The sequence below is a fragment of the Nomascus leucogenys genome, chromosome 4 (assembly GCF_006542625.1).
Source record: "Nomascus leucogenys isolate Asia chromosome 4, Asia_NLE_v1, whole genome shotgun sequence".
Taxonomy (NCBI): Eukaryota; Metazoa; Chordata; class Mammalia; order Primates; family Hylobatidae; genus Nomascus; species Nomascus leucogenys.
In genome coordinates, this window is record NC_044384.1 from 106,605,025 (window position 1) to 106,620,025 (window position 15,001).

At 47.0% G+C, this 15,001-nt stretch overlaps 1 protein-coding gene across 8 annotated transcripts in view; it reads left to right on the top strand.

The window, feature by feature from the left end:
- Nucleotides 1-15,001, top strand: part of ZDHHC3 (zinc finger DHHC-type containing 3) — a 60,529-nt gene that overhangs the window by 19,657 nt on the left and 25,871 nt on the right. For all 8 annotated transcript variants that reach the window (XR_004029769.1, XM_030811979.1, XM_030811975.1 and 5 more), the window contains one exon: nucleotides 12,505-12,629. Coding sequence is in view for 7 of the 8 variants with exons in the window: in XM_030811979.1 (XP_030667839.1) it covers nucleotides 12,505-12,629 (125 nt within the window). In the remaining variant the exon portion in view is untranslated. The remainder of the gene's footprint in view (nucleotides 1-12,504; nucleotides 12,630-15,001) is intronic.

Genomic DNA, 15,001 nt, shown 5'->3' on the forward strand with positions numbered 1-15,001 from the left:
GTGCTGTTGACTTTCTGGGGCAAAGGGGGACTACTTTAGATCAAGGTGGTCTAAGAAGGCATCTCTGAGGTGGTGCCTTTTGAGCTGACCTGAATGACACGAAGCTACAAGCCAGGCAAATGAAGATCCAAGGGTAGAGAAAAGAGTAGATTCAAAGGCCCAGAGACAGAAACATGCTCAGCACATCTGAGAAACAGGACTAGGACCAGAGTGATCAAAACATGGTAGGTGGGGGTAAGAGTGGTTGGAAGAGGTGAAGAGGGCCTCAGAGGCCAGATTGTGCAGGGCCTGGTAGGCCTCATGAGAACTTTGGATTTTATTCTAAGTGCAGCCGGCAGCCTTCAGAGAGACAGAGTGTGATCTGATTTGCATTGTGCTTGCAATGGAGGTTCAAGGTGTTACAAGTAGAAGCAGGGGCACTAGAGGTATTGCAGTGGTCCAGGCAAGACATGGTGGTGGCTCGGACCAAAGTGAGAGCAGTGAAAACAGAGAGAAGCTGTTGGATTTGGAGTCTGTTTTAAGCTACTAGTTTTCAATGCTGCCTGTACCATCTCTTGGAGAGCTGTTTAAAAGTACTGATGGCTGGGGCCCACCCCCAGAGACTACTATAATTGGTCTGGGGGCAGGGCCCTGGGTATTCGAATGCTTTAGAGCTCCCATGTTTCCCTCACATTTCCCTCTTAGGCCAGGCCTGAGAATGCAGTTCAGAACTGACAGAATGGAGAGAGATTGGAGAGTGTACCTTCCAGAGTCTTAGCTAGAGCAGCTTGGGGAGCACTGGTGCCCGTTATTGATTTTGGAGGAGAAATCAAGGCTTATGTTCTAGTCAGACTGCTACTATATTATGTGCAAGCAGAAATGCTAGATGGGCAGTAGATAGTCAGTCTGGAACTGATGGAGGATCAGGGTTGGAGAGAGTGTGTGTGGAGGTCATTGGTTTCTGGAAGGCATGTGAAAACAGGGAACTGGATGTTGGGCAGTGAGAGGGGAGGCTTCTGCCCTGGCATTCCCACTGCACTCACATACATGGGTTCTTTACCCACCGCATTGAAGCATACAGCCTCTCCAGGGACCTTGGCCAGCTGGCCCTTGCAGTGGGTACAGGAGAGTGTGATTCTCACTGTAGTGTGTTGCCAGCTTCCAATCCCAAAGCAGTGAGAGGCACAGACTGTATCCTAAACAACAGTTAGCTTCCCAGAGGTGTATTTTGCTGGTAGCCCCAAAGAAAACTGGCCCCCAAAATGAAGAATTTGTCAAATATCTACCATTAGTAAGGGAAGCAACTGAAAGCATGTTCTATAGATGTGCCCTGTTTTAGGGTCTTCATGCTACCACCTGCCTCTCCCCATCCCCAGCACATGATATCTCATGCAAAACCCAGTATGCAAAACAGAGAGGTGGGGCTGCAGAAGTGGGAGCTCCTAAGGCACTGTTGGGGCACCCTGGGTTTCCAAGGAGCAGAGTTGGAAGCCCAGGTGATAAGCAGGTAAGTTAGGGGTTCCTTATTAATATTGCAGAGGAGTCTTTTTTTAGAAAGTGGTTGCTGCAGGGTTCTAAGGAGTTCCCTAATGGGATTATGTTTTATATCTCAAGAATTCATGTTGCACATACTTTTTCAGAACAGTTTATATCCAAAGGTTATAAGCAATGTATGCATTGTGTATCACTTTGGCTTGTTATCATTACTAGTTTAAAAATTATATATATATATATAAAACCTTATGGTCTCCCTCAAGCAGTTACTTTACCGCTTTCAGCTTTGAAATAATTATTCCAAGTGTAACATCTGAACAATTGCAACCACCATAGCCTTCTGGACCATTTATCAGTGATTTACTCCAATGTAGCAGTAGATAGATCCACATAGAGCTTGAAAAGAAAAGGGAAGTGGGAAATGACTCACAGATGTGTAAACAGTCCCCTTGGAAGTGAGACAGCCGTTTGAGAAATAGGGCAAAAGGGACAGTTCTCTAAACAGAGGGAGGAGGACAAATGGACAGAGGAGCAGGGCAGGCGCCTCACTTGACAGGCACGCTGGCCTGGAGGTGGCGTGGGTGTGGGCAGGAGCACAAGTCAGGCTCATGTTTGGTCTCCTGACCTTGCCTCCTTCTCCTTGCCCACTCTGAGGTTGCATAATTTAATCATAGGAGCTTTCTGTGTTCTGGAAACACCTTAGATGTTTAGAAGTCTAGAATGGCTCCATGTGTCCTGAGGAGGCAGCCTCTTGAAGACAAACTGGACTCAGAAACCCTTATCTTACTACCCCTCTCTTTTCCTCATTTCTCGGTTTCACCACCTTTTCTTTTCCAAATTCCTCATTCTCTGAGCTCCCTCAGGAATCCTGAGGGGCTTCTTTATTTCTGAGACAATGTCTGTCTCCCAGAAGATGCTTAAACCTGACAGATGTAGATTGTTTCTTTTTGTCCCGGCTGCCAGGAAGCTCAAAGCCAAGTGTTACACAATCACAGTAATTGTATAAACCCTTATGATCAGCATATTTTTGCCCCTCCTTTTTTGGATCTTATCGTTTATTAACTTCATAAATTATTTCAAATCTGAGACTTGAGAAAAGGAGGAATATACAGTCACTTGTCACTTGATGGGGATAAGTTCTGAGAAATGCGTTGTTAGGCAATTTGACCATTGTGCAAACATCATAGACTGTACTTACACAAACCGAGATGGTACAGCCTACTGCACACCTACGCTGTGTTGAATAGCCTCTTGTTCCTAGGCTACAAACCCATGCAACGTGTTACTGTACTGAATACTGTGGGCAACTGTAACACGATAATATTTGTATATCTAAACATAGAAATGGTACAGTAAAAACATGGTATTATAGCCTTGAGGGACTTGTCATTGACTGAAACATCATGATGTGCATGACTGGATTTATAGTCAATTTAACCACATTGTTAAGGAAAAGAAAATTCGTCTGTCTGCCTGCTCCCCCACCCCGACCACTCTTGAATCCCACTCTGTGAACACCTTGCTATAAACAGACCTCCATGACTATCTCAGACCACTACCAGCCACTGATTTTCATTTCGGCTGCCAAAAGTCATTGAGTGGAAATATTGGGGCTCACTTCAAACGTGCAATTGGTATTCCCTTCTGGAGTCTCTTTCAGCAGCCTTACAGAGCATGTGCTGTATTCAGAGCCCAGGTGGCAAGTATTTCCTGGAAGGGTAGCATGGCAGCATGATGTTGGACCTGTGGGAACATAGAAGAGGAACAGCAGGCCAGGTGCTGGATGCAGCCAGAGAAGGGCCTTGCTCATCTTGCCCAGAGGTATTGGCACATTCACTGCATCAGGTTAGGGGACCTGCCTGAGGGTCCATTGGAGTATCGTGCTGCATTCTCCCTCATGCCAGGCAACTTCTCACCCCTGCCCCCGAGCAACTTACAAATCCCAACAGGAAAAGCTTTCTGGCTCCAGAGAGAGGAAAGCAGCCCATTTGGGGACCAACTAGCTACCTTTTACTTTTCTGTGGAGGAGACACATGGCCAGTGATGCAGGCCTGGGGTTGGTTGCCATGCTCCTGGGAGAGCTGTTAGAAGGAGTTAGAAGGAGTTTCTGCCCAGACTGGTGGGTGTGCACGAGCTTTGATCCCATGGCCCTGCAACAATTTAAGCAGGTTTTCATTCTTGTTGCTTGAAATGGATGGAATGTTGAGTCCTTGAAATTATTGGCATTTCTTTAGAACCTGTCTCCACTACTTTCCATCGTTTCTTTTTATATTATCATATTATGCTAGATACTTATTCAAACAGCCTTAGTATCCTAGGCCTGTTTCAATCTTGATACTAGTGTGCTGAGGTAGTTGTTGGTGGTAGAATGATGTTGTGACATCAGGCAATTAAAATAAAGTCTTTTCCAAGTCACTTAACAGAAATACCTGGTAATGATATGTTTGTCTTCTGATAGTGGCATAGGTTCTAGACTTGGATTGCCTGGGTCAGAACCCTACTTCTTTTTTTTTTTTTTTTTTTGAGACGGAGTCTCGCTCTGTCACCCAGGCTGGAGTGCAGTGGCGCAATCTCGGCTCACTGCAAGCTCCGCCTCCCGGGTTCACGCCATTCTCCTGCCTCAGCCTCTCCAAGTAGCTGGGACTACACGCGCCTGCCACCATACCTGGCTAATTTTTTGTATTTTTTAGTAGAGACGGGGTTTCACCGTGGTCTCCATCTCCTGACCTCGTGATCTGCCTGCCTTGGCCTCCCAAAGTGCTGGGATTACAAGCGTGAGCCACCACGCCCGGCCCAGAACCCTACTTCTGCCACTTATTAGCTGTGTTACCTTGGGAAGATGCTTGACTTCCCTGCCTTTGTTACCTCATGTTTAAAATGGGGAATACCACAATCTCTACCTCATAGGTTTGTTGTCAGAAGTAACTAACAAAATACAGTTTTGTCACAAAGCATTTGGAACTATGCCTAGCCTATAAGTGCCCAATAAATGTATCATTATTCAGCTTGAGTTTATTGAATACATTCTTCGTGCCAGGCCCTAAGCAGTTTGCTGAGCTACAAGTTGACAGATGTTGTCTTGTCTTCCAGGAATGTCCTGTCACGTAGGAGAGAGAGTGTGTAATTAAATGATGTGTTCCATACTATACATACAAGCTGTGGTAGCACAAAGGCTAAGTAATGGGTTCTGCCTTGGGTGTGGCCTGGGGCCATGAGGAAGTAACAGAGAAGGTGATCCCTGGGTGCATTTTAATTTGGGTGCTAGAAGCAAGGAGGTGCCTGGCAAGTTGGAGCGGGTGAGGGTTGGGTTGGTGCTTAAATGGAGCCCCTGAGGGTAGAAAGGAAAACTTAGAATGTTGCCTTTGGGAAACTCCAAATAGACCACAGGGAGGGACTGTTTATGGAGGGAGGTGGCACTGGATTGGTAGTCCAGGGCTGAGATATGGTAGCCTCAAGAGCCCTGCCCAGGAGCTCGGACTCTGGTCCATGGTCCCTAGGGAGCCAGTGAAGGTTTTAGGCCAGGGGAATAATGTGATCAGATTTCCATTAAAGAAAGTTTACTCTGGAAATTAGTGGGAAGAAAGGATAGAAGTGGGTTGCAGGATTTGAGGGAGAGACTAGAGGCAGGAAGACCTGGGAGATGCTCTAATAGTCTGGGGCAGATGATGATGGGCTGAACTAAGGCATGATGGTGGCGTGGAGGGGAGAGCATGGGATTCAAGGCACAGTCTGAGGTGGAATTAACCTGGTGGAGTGAATGGGATGTGGGGAAGAGGATTAGAGGAATTGGTGGTGATTACTGGATTTCTACCCCAGGTGACAGGGTACATGGATATGCCATGGGCCAGGAAAGGGAGACTTGAGGGAACAGTTTGGGGAGAAAGCAGCAGGTTCCGTTTTAGCTGTGCACAGTGCCTTTGGGACAGCCAAATAGAGAGATCTGCAGATTCAGGGGGTCTGAGTTGGAGCTTGTGATTGGAGCATTATCACTGAGTGATGATGGATGTAGAGTTGAAGATTGTTCAGGAGAGAGTGCAGAATGAGCAGGGAAGGAAGGAGTCTTGGGGTGAAACCTTGAACCCTGAGGAACACCAGTAGCCTGGATGGGCAGGATTCCAAGAGGAGGGGAGAGGCACAGCCCCACAGACAGGGAGAAGGACAGTGAGGAGACCCCAAGGAAGACAAGGGCTAAGAATTGACTTTTGGATTTGGCCACAGTGAGTTGCTCAGTGGCCTGGTGAGAACAGTTCCCTGGTACAGAGGGGACAGGTGCATGAACAGTAAGGGAGAGGTCAGCAGAGACATCAGGTGTACAAGGCTTCAAGCAGCTTAGCTGTGAGAAGGGAGGGAGGGAGAGCTCAGAGCCTGATAAGAACACAAGGAGAAAGCTTGGAGGTAATGGTATGAGGTCCCTGAGGGCCAGGATTGACTTGAGCCTCATCTTCCAAAACAGTGGGTACCTGTGAGTCCAGGGACAGTGACGCAGTGAGATGAGGAATATGAGAAGGATTTAACCCTAGCAGCCTTAATTTTCTCCAAAATAGAAAAGGAAGTGGGCAGGGGTCAAGGAAGGTACTAGAAGTTTGGGCTACCTACTAAGGGGAATGGCTGACCGAGGCACATCACACCCTACCCCACCCCTGAATACACACAGGTGCACATACAAGTACCATTATGTTCCTTCTGCACTGAAAACTCAGAGCTCTGTGCAGAGAATGTGGAAGGAGTTCTGCCATGACTAGAGCAGAAAAGCTTTAACAGCTTCTACACACTTATTTTAAAACAGACTTAAATTGGTTCCACTGTGGAGCCAAATATATATTTTGGAAGCTTTATGATCTGCTTTTTATGAGCCTATAGATTTTTTAAAGTGTTTTTACCTTAGTACAAAGAGAAAAGACTTTAAGAATATGTTTCAGGATGTTGGTAGTACTTGTCTTGGGGGATCAAATCAGAGTGAATTTTTCCTTTTCCACTTTTTCATCTGTATTTTCTTTCTTAAAACCATGAACAAGTATCACTTTGGAAATGAGAGAGATAAAGTCAGTGCATTTTGACCTGCTAGGCTTGCAGCAATGTGGAAGCTTCAAGACATCCCTGTGGAGTGTGTAAGCATGTGGGGTAGGGGGATAGGCGTTTCTCAGTAATGCAAGCATGACAGCAGTGACAAAAATGTCTCAGGCCTTCAACCCCCTGCTGTCTGTCCAGGATTGTAAAGAACAAAGTTCCTTACCATGAACTAATAACAAAGAGCTCTGAAATCTGTGGAGATGAGCCCAAAAGAGCATAATACGCATTTTAAAAAAGAATGAAACAAAAAGTTGCCTGAGGCAGAGACTAGAAAGTGTATGCATCAGACTCCTCAGTCTCCGGGGCTGGCCCAGCTGCTCTGTGGCTCTGAGAGGTGGGCTCAGGTGGTTGGATGGGTAGGGCCCTGCCTGAATGGAGGTGGGCCTTTTGGAAGATTTATGCAAATGGAGTCGCATTTTGGGAGCACATGTTTAGAAAGGCTGAGCTGCTGAATGATATCTCTACTCATGGTCTGGAATAAATAGGCCGTAATGAGAATACCAAACAAGAGCTCTGATTCCCTTTATGGGTTAGAGGTTTCCTCTTGCAGTCTTTTATACAGGGCCCCCGGGGGCTTACAGTACATTCTGGTGGCTGGGACCTTCTTAAAAACTGGGACTAAACAAAAAAATCACCTGGGCCATAATTTAGGAAAACTCAAGCCTCGTTGCTTCATCTCCTTGGGGGAAAGGATGTTCCCTTGCACTTTTTCTCTTATACACATGACAATAGTAACTTCTAGCTGTGGTTTTCTGGTTTTAGGATCCACACACAGTTGCCTAAACTCAATTACTTTTTACATGAAAGAGAACACAGCTGGGGGCAATGGCTCACACCCCTGTAATCCCAACACTTCAGAAGGCCAAGGCAGGAGGATTGCTTGAGTCCAGGAGTTCAAGACCAGCCTGGGCAACATAGTGAGACCCTGTCTCTAAAAAAAATTTTTTTTTTTTTTTTTTTTTTTTTTTTTTTTTTTTTTTTTGAGACGGAGTCTTGCTCTTTCACCCAGGCTGGAGTGCAGTGGCGCGATCTCGGCTCACTGCAAGCTCCACCTCCCGGGTTCACGCCATTCTCCTGCCTCAGCCTCTCCGATTAGCTGGGACTACAGGCGCCCGCCACCACGCCCGGCCAATTTTTTGTATTTTTAGTAGAGACGGGGTTTCACCGTGGTCTCGATCTCCTGACCTCGTGATCCGCCCGCCTCGGCCTCCCAAAGTGCTGGGATTACAAGCGTGAGCCACCGCGCCCGGCCTAAAAAAATTTTTTTTAATTAGCTGGACCTGATGGCTCATGCCAGTAGTTCCAGCTACTTGGGAGGCTGAGGTGGGAGGATCACCTGATCCTGGAAGGTCAAAGCTGCAGTGAGCCAAGATCATGCCACTGCACTCCAGCCTGGGCAACAGAGCAAGACCCTGTTTCAAAAAAAAAGAAAAAAGAGAGAATGAAAAATAAGGCCCTGTGGGCTTGAGACCCTGTCCTCTGCCCGGACCAGTGCCCTTCCCAGGCCCCCTTGGAAATCCACTTATGCCGTGTGGTCTGGGCCCTGCCTCACCTTCATGAAACTTTCCAGACCCTGGCCCTTCACCAGTGCCTCACTGGTGGCCCGTTGGATGTCTCAAGGTGAGACAATAATGACATTTTGGTTACAAGCCTCAGGAAAGTTGATCATATTCCTACTTTCGATGGTTCCTCAAGTTTTTTTTTTTTTTTTTTTGCTTGTTTTTAATGGATCATTTCCTTTTTGCAAAAGCCACATGTTTCTAATAGAACATTTAATAAATATAGTCAAGAAAATTAAAAGTACCTGTGATCCTCCTATATAAGGTCTCACTATGTTGCCCAGGCTGGTCTCATACTCTTGGCCTCAAGCTGTCCTCCCACCTTGGCCTCCCAAGTAGCTAAGATTAGAGACATGTACCACCACACATTTTTTTTCTTTTTTCTTATTTATATGTATGTGTATATATATATAAAATGTATTATAGATGTTTCCTGTGTCAATAATTGTGTATTTTGATGGTATATTTAATGTCCAAAACTGTATTCTAACTGGTATTGTACATACCATGTGGTCCTTGCCCACCAAAATGTGTTTGCTTTTAAACTTTCTGTCATTGGCTTTTCTGACATCTGACTACATTTTGCAGACCAGATTTTTTTTCTACTTTTTTAACTTAAAAAACAAAGTAATGAAATACTTTAGAGAGTTGAAAGAGTATAAAGGACCTCGTTTCCACCCCACTCTCAGTCTGAACCTACAGCACTGAGGTGCGCTTGCATGTGAACAAGCGGTCCTTCAGACTTTCTCATTGCCTTCTTGTCTCCTGCTCCTTGTGAGCCTTTGGCTCCTCATCCTCAGTGGGGAAGCATGTCATTGCTCTGAATGACAGGTCAGCCAAGTGCTGCCCGTCTCAGGAGTGAATAGGTCCTCACTGAGGCAGGAGAAGCAGAGGCTTGGCAGGGGAAGGGCTGGGGCCCAGCAAAGAGCATGTGAAGAGCAGACGACAGGAGATCTGTAGGCCCACCTCTAGGTCCGTGCTTGAACTGATTTTCCTCCCAGGTGCTCCTCTCCTGCTTAGTATCCACCAGGATCCTCCTGGCCTTCCTAGGATCCCCACTTTCAGTCCTCCTGCCTCCCTTTAGCTCCTGACGCACTGGTAGCCATGCCTTTCACTAGGTGCTCAGCCTCAGCAGCCTCACTGCATCTGCGCCTGTCCACCTGCCAGCTGTTTGAGGCCTGGGCTCCCATCGCTTCTTTGTACTTCCCACAGTGTTCGGCATGGTGTAGACCTTCAGGAGAGAGTTGTTGGTTGACTTGTCTCTGCAGTTTTCTTAGCTGGAATCTTAATCCACTGTGAGTCATTTTCTTAGTAAAAGACAGAACCGCAGCTCCCTTGCATTTCCAGCACTTAAAGATTTTTCTGTTTCTTCAGTGGCTCTTCCCTTCCCAGAATTCTTTTATAGGAAAGATTCTGACACCCAGTCTTCATCCCTTCTGCCCTGGGAACCCCTCACTTGGCCTGTTATAATCCATCAGTCCAACTCTGGGGAGACCAGGGGTGCTCTATCTGAAACTCCAATTTGCCCACCGTAATAAACCATACTCTCACTCTGGGCCCATGCAGGATGTGGGGACAGTCTTAGTTTCTGTTCTTCTGATGTTGCACTGACTTCCCTGATTGTGGTATCTCATGGGTGCCTACTGAGGAGTGGAGCTTGCTGTGAAGTAGACCTGACACAGGGGCCAGGGCGGGAAGAGTGCCCCAGTCCAATGCCATAGCTGTGGCTTGACCTCATGTCAGGTGTGGTTCTTGTTTGGGAGCTGGGCCAAGCAGGCAGAGTTCCCAGGATGGCACATCCTTGGCTCCCTGTTGTCACTACTTCTTTCACCCCTTTGCTGGAAGCTGCTGGATCTTTTACCTTTCACTTTGTGTCATACTGTGTACCAGGCCAGGGCATCTGGTACTGATCAAGGTAGACCCAATCATGGAGTTTCTGGTCTAGCACAGTAGCTCTCAGCCCTGGCTATAGAGTAGAAGACTCTGCTAGGGAGTGTAAAAAATGCAGATGTCTGGGCCATACTCCCTGGTAGTTTTTTTATAGTAGTGCTGCATTAGTCTAGGCATCTGTAGTTTTTTAAAGCTGCAGCATTGGTGCCAACACCAGACCCAGAAAACAGACCACCATATACTGAGCACTTTATCTGTGGCAGTACCATCTGAGCCCTTTCTGCAAGTTGTCTATGTCTAGTTTAACCTTCTCAGTAATGCTGGGAATTAGATGAGTCCTGCCTCACTGATTAGGAAACTAAGGCATAGATAGGCCTACCTGTCAGTGGGCACACCACTCGCAAATGTAGAGCTCAGATTTAAAGCAAGGCCAGGAGACTTCCAAGCCAGCTCTAACCCCTTGTGCTATGCCACTGACTGATCTTCTGTCTTGCTTCTTGGACCTATATTCCCAGCCACCTTCCTGGGTGTCCCTCGGGCACTTCAGACTCAGCATACCCTAACTGAACTGATCAGCTTCTCAGAACTTCCTTCTGCTCTCTTAATGGCTTTGACGTGCCACCACTTACCAGCTGCTAAAAATGGAAACCCTACTGGGGTTCATCTCCTCCCTTTTTGTTACCCTCTCCACCATCCAATAACAAGTTGTTTCCCTACCATCATTTGTAGATTCAGATCTCAGAATTTCCTCTCCACTTCTCCCCCTCCATCCTCATAACTCAGTTTTTCCTCACTGGACCATCAACAGTAACCTCCTACGTGGTGTCTGGAATTTTCATCTCTCCCTCTTCTTATCTGATCCACATAACACAGGCAACTGAGCTCTCTTCCTGAAGCACCAGTGTTACCTAATGGCTCTAGGCTACCTATAAAGAAAAATCCCATCCCAACCTGGCATTCAGCGTACCATATGGGCTGGCCCCAGCCCATCGGTCCGGACTCCCTGCTGACACTGCATACACACAGCTCAGCACACCGATATTCTCCCTGTCTCCCAGATATGCCATGCTCACCCTCACCTCTTTGCCTTTACTCATGCCCTGCTCTGCTGGAATCCCTTTTCTCCCACAGGTCTACCTAGCCAGCCTCTATACATTCCTTGAGACAACCCTTGAACATCACTACTTAAAACTCCTCTGATTCCCCTGGTTAATTGGCTGCTGGCTCCTCTGTGCTCCCTCAACACAAATACCTTCCACAGCGTGTAACCCCTTTTACTAGAATCGTTTATCAGCCTCCAAAACACTATAAGCCTTGGAAGCAGGGACCTCGTTTGATTCCTGAGTCCATAGCAGTGAGCATGAGAGCACAGGGCTCAGCACCAAGCAGGCTCTTGGTGAAGGTTGGTTATTAAGACCCTACTTAGGCCTGTGCACTGCCTGTTTTCCTTCTGCTTGGATCGGTGCACAGCCAGAGCAGAATCTTACGGCATTTTGGCTCTGCCATTGGCTCTAAAGAACGCTAAGTATTCACAAGCATACTCCACAGGTGGAAGAGCAAATCAGAGAGCAGCTCTGGCCAGACAGCAAGTCAAATACCTGAGGGCAGCAGCTCCCAGTTGCTTGTGGATTCACTAAGAACCAAATATAGATTACCAATTATTCATAACAATGCCACTGGTAAAAATAAAACTTAATCCCAGCAAACAACCCATTAAAATGTGGAGCTGCAAATTTTGATCTGGGGAAACTGTTAGACATGATGCTCACCAGGGAAACTTAGAAAGGGAGAAGCTGATATCAGGAAATTTAATATAGACCAAAAAATAGTCAGTGAGCCAAATCCTCACTGCTATATAGGAGAGAATGGATTCAATGAAAATAATTTCAGTAAAATGAAAATATAAAGTAATCAGGAACAATGTCACTGTTTAGTGTAGAAAATTAATCAAAGAATTGGCCAGGTGCGGTGGCTTGCGCCTGTAATCCCAGCACTTTGGGAGGCCGAGGCGGGCGGATCACAAGGTCAGGAGATTTGAGACCATCCTGGCCAACATGGTGAAACCCCGTCTCTACTAAAAATACAAAAAAATTAGCTAGGCGTGGTGGTGCATGCCTATAATCCCAGCTACTCGGGAGGCTGAGGCAGGAGAATCGCTTGAACCCGGGAGGCGGAGGTTGCAGTGAGCCGAGATTAGACCACTGCACTCCAGCCTGGGTGACAGAGCAAGACTCTGTCTCAAAAAAAAAAAAAAAAAGAAAGAAACAAAGAAAAGAAAAGAAATCAAAGAATTAATGTGGCCTAATGGCATTTCCTCAGAAAAATTTTTGGTCAATAAATATTCCTTAATGTTGGCATAATTCTGAACACAGAGTCCACATGTTGTTGGTATCAAAGTGTCCTGTCCATGTGTGTGTGTGGTTGCTGCTTTCAAGTAACTATCCCCACTGTAGAATGTTAGAGCTGATAGAACCCCCCAGCCCAACCCTGATACCTTTCATCTTTCCTACAGGGGGCAGTGCCCAAAGGAAATGCCACTAAAGAATTCATCGAGAGTTTACAGTTGAAGCCTGGGCAGGTGGTGTACAAGTGTCCCAAATGCTGCAGCATCAAGCCCGACCGAGCCCACCACTGCAGGTACACTCACTGGGGCTCACCTCTCTTCTCCCACTGTCCTGCCTCCCTCCATCCCTGCCAACACGTGCCTCCTGGAGTAGCACACACTTCCCCAACATGGGCCAAGTCAGCATCAGGATTCCAAATGTCCCGTGCTCTGGGCAGAGAGTGATCATTGTGAGTCTCGTTCCTGGTCCCTGTGAGCCCTCTAGATTGCAAAGAGCATTTGGTTTGAGCTCAGGACACCTGTCCTGGGACTTGGCTCTGCTACACCTGACATAGGACCTGGGCAGGGCCTTTGTTTTTATATATGTAAAATGGAGAGGATTTCTGCTTTTCCTACCTCACAGCTTTATTACAAGGGTACCATGACAAAAAGCTTTAGAAAATCATTCTGTGAATGTCTAGGACTTGAAATGAAGGGGTTGTCCTTGAATGACGGCTTTCTTTTAAAACTTCTAAAGGTTATGATAGTTGCAGAATTAAACCAAAAAAGAAAGCCATTTCCCCATCTTATCTGTGGTCAGTTTTCTATTTTGTTTTCAGGTTTCTTTATTAAGTTTTTCTGATGAGAAGACATCTAGCTAAAAGTTGTACTTTACTGGCTGGGCACAGTGACTTACACCTGTATTCCTAGCACTTTGGGAGGCCAAGGCAGGAGGATCACTGGAGCCTAGGAGTTCAAGACCAGCCTGGGCAACAAAGCGAGACTCTGTCTCTACAAAAAAATTTTAAAATTAGGCCAGGCGCAGTGGCTCACGCCTGTAATCCCAGCACTTTAGGAGGCTGAGGCAGGCGGATCACCTGAGGTCAGGAGTTCGAGACCTGTGTGACCAACATGGAGAAACCCCATCTCTACTAAAAATACAAAATTAGCCGGGCGTGGTGGCACATGCCTGTAATCCCAGCTATTCGGGAGGCCAAAGCAGGAGAATCGCTTGAACCTGGGAGGCGGAGGTTGCAGTGAGCCGAGATTGTGCCATTGCACTCCAGCCTGGGCAACAAGAGTGAAACTCCATCTCAAAAAAAAAATTTTTTTTTTTAATTAGCTGGGTGTGGTGGCACACGTCTGCAGCCCCAGCTGCTCAGGAGGCTGAGGGCAGAGCATCGCTTGAGCCCAGGAGTCCGAGGCTGCAGTGAGCCAAGGTTGCACCACTGCACTCCAGACTGTGCAACAAAGTGAGACCCTGTCTCTAAAAAAATTGTATTTATTTATTTTGAGACTGGGTCTCACTCTGTAACGCAAGCTCATAGCTCACTGCAGCTTCAGACTCCTGGGCTCAAGCAATCCTCCTGCCTCAGCCTCCAGAGCAGCTGGGACTACAGGCATGCACCACCACACCGAGCTAATTTTTTTATTTTTTGTAGAGACACAGTCTCACTTTGTTGCCTAGGCTGGTCTCGAACTCCTGGGCTCAAGTGATCCTCCCACTTCAGCCTCCCAAAGTGTTGGGATTACAGGTGTGAGCCACCTCGACTGGCATACAAGGAAACTTTAAATGCTAAATTACAGAAATACAAAAATGTCACTTGGTCCCCTTTTCAGAGGGTATGTGTTTGGGTGGGGAGGGGTTATAGAGGAATGAATCTGCTCCAGGTGTTGGAGATCATCCTTGTCAGGCTTAGCCTGTGGAGACATTTGGGTGTGTGAGAGATCTGAATGGCGATTTCTGCCTGGCCTTGCTGCCTGTCTTTCAGAGGAGAGTGGCCAGTCTCCAGCACTCAGATTCCAGAGTCAGCTCCCCATTACCTGTGCTGTGCCTGCGGCACCACAGCCTGCCCTGCCTCAGCGTCAGTCATCTATTTTCGTCTTCCTACTCACCCCTGGAAATTGGGATTGCTGCAGGGATGGCCTCCCTAGATAAAGAAATTAAGGTTCAAAGGGGTTAAGTGAGTGCTCCAAGGTCATACAGCAGTGAGTACTAGAGACAGGTTTGGGTCCCGGCAGTTCTGGCTCCAAGTCCAGACAGGGCTCTTTCCACAGGAACTCCAGTTTGGGGATGACACATGTAACTTTATGTAGATGTATGTTTGTTTTTCTGTCTGAAAGAGAGAAATCTGCAGACCTCCTCAACTGGTTGCCACCTGCTTGAGGGAGAGGGCTGAGGAGCCTGGGCAGGGGTCTATGGTGATTGCTAGCTCCTCCGGGGTTTCTGTCTGTGGGTTAGCTTGCTTCTGAGATCTAATTCAAGGCTTGCCTCCTGTGCCTGAGATGGAGGCTTCAGTCTGGTCTTTTCTTGCCACTCTTGGGCTCAGGAGCCAGCTGTTTTCTAACCATCACTCAGATTTTTTTTAAAAAGCTCAGCTTGCTTATGTGGTTTCTCAGGATAGCCCGGTGTGATGGAGCAGACTCTGGCCTTGAAGTTGGAGTGGTTGGTGTTGGAAGTTCAGCT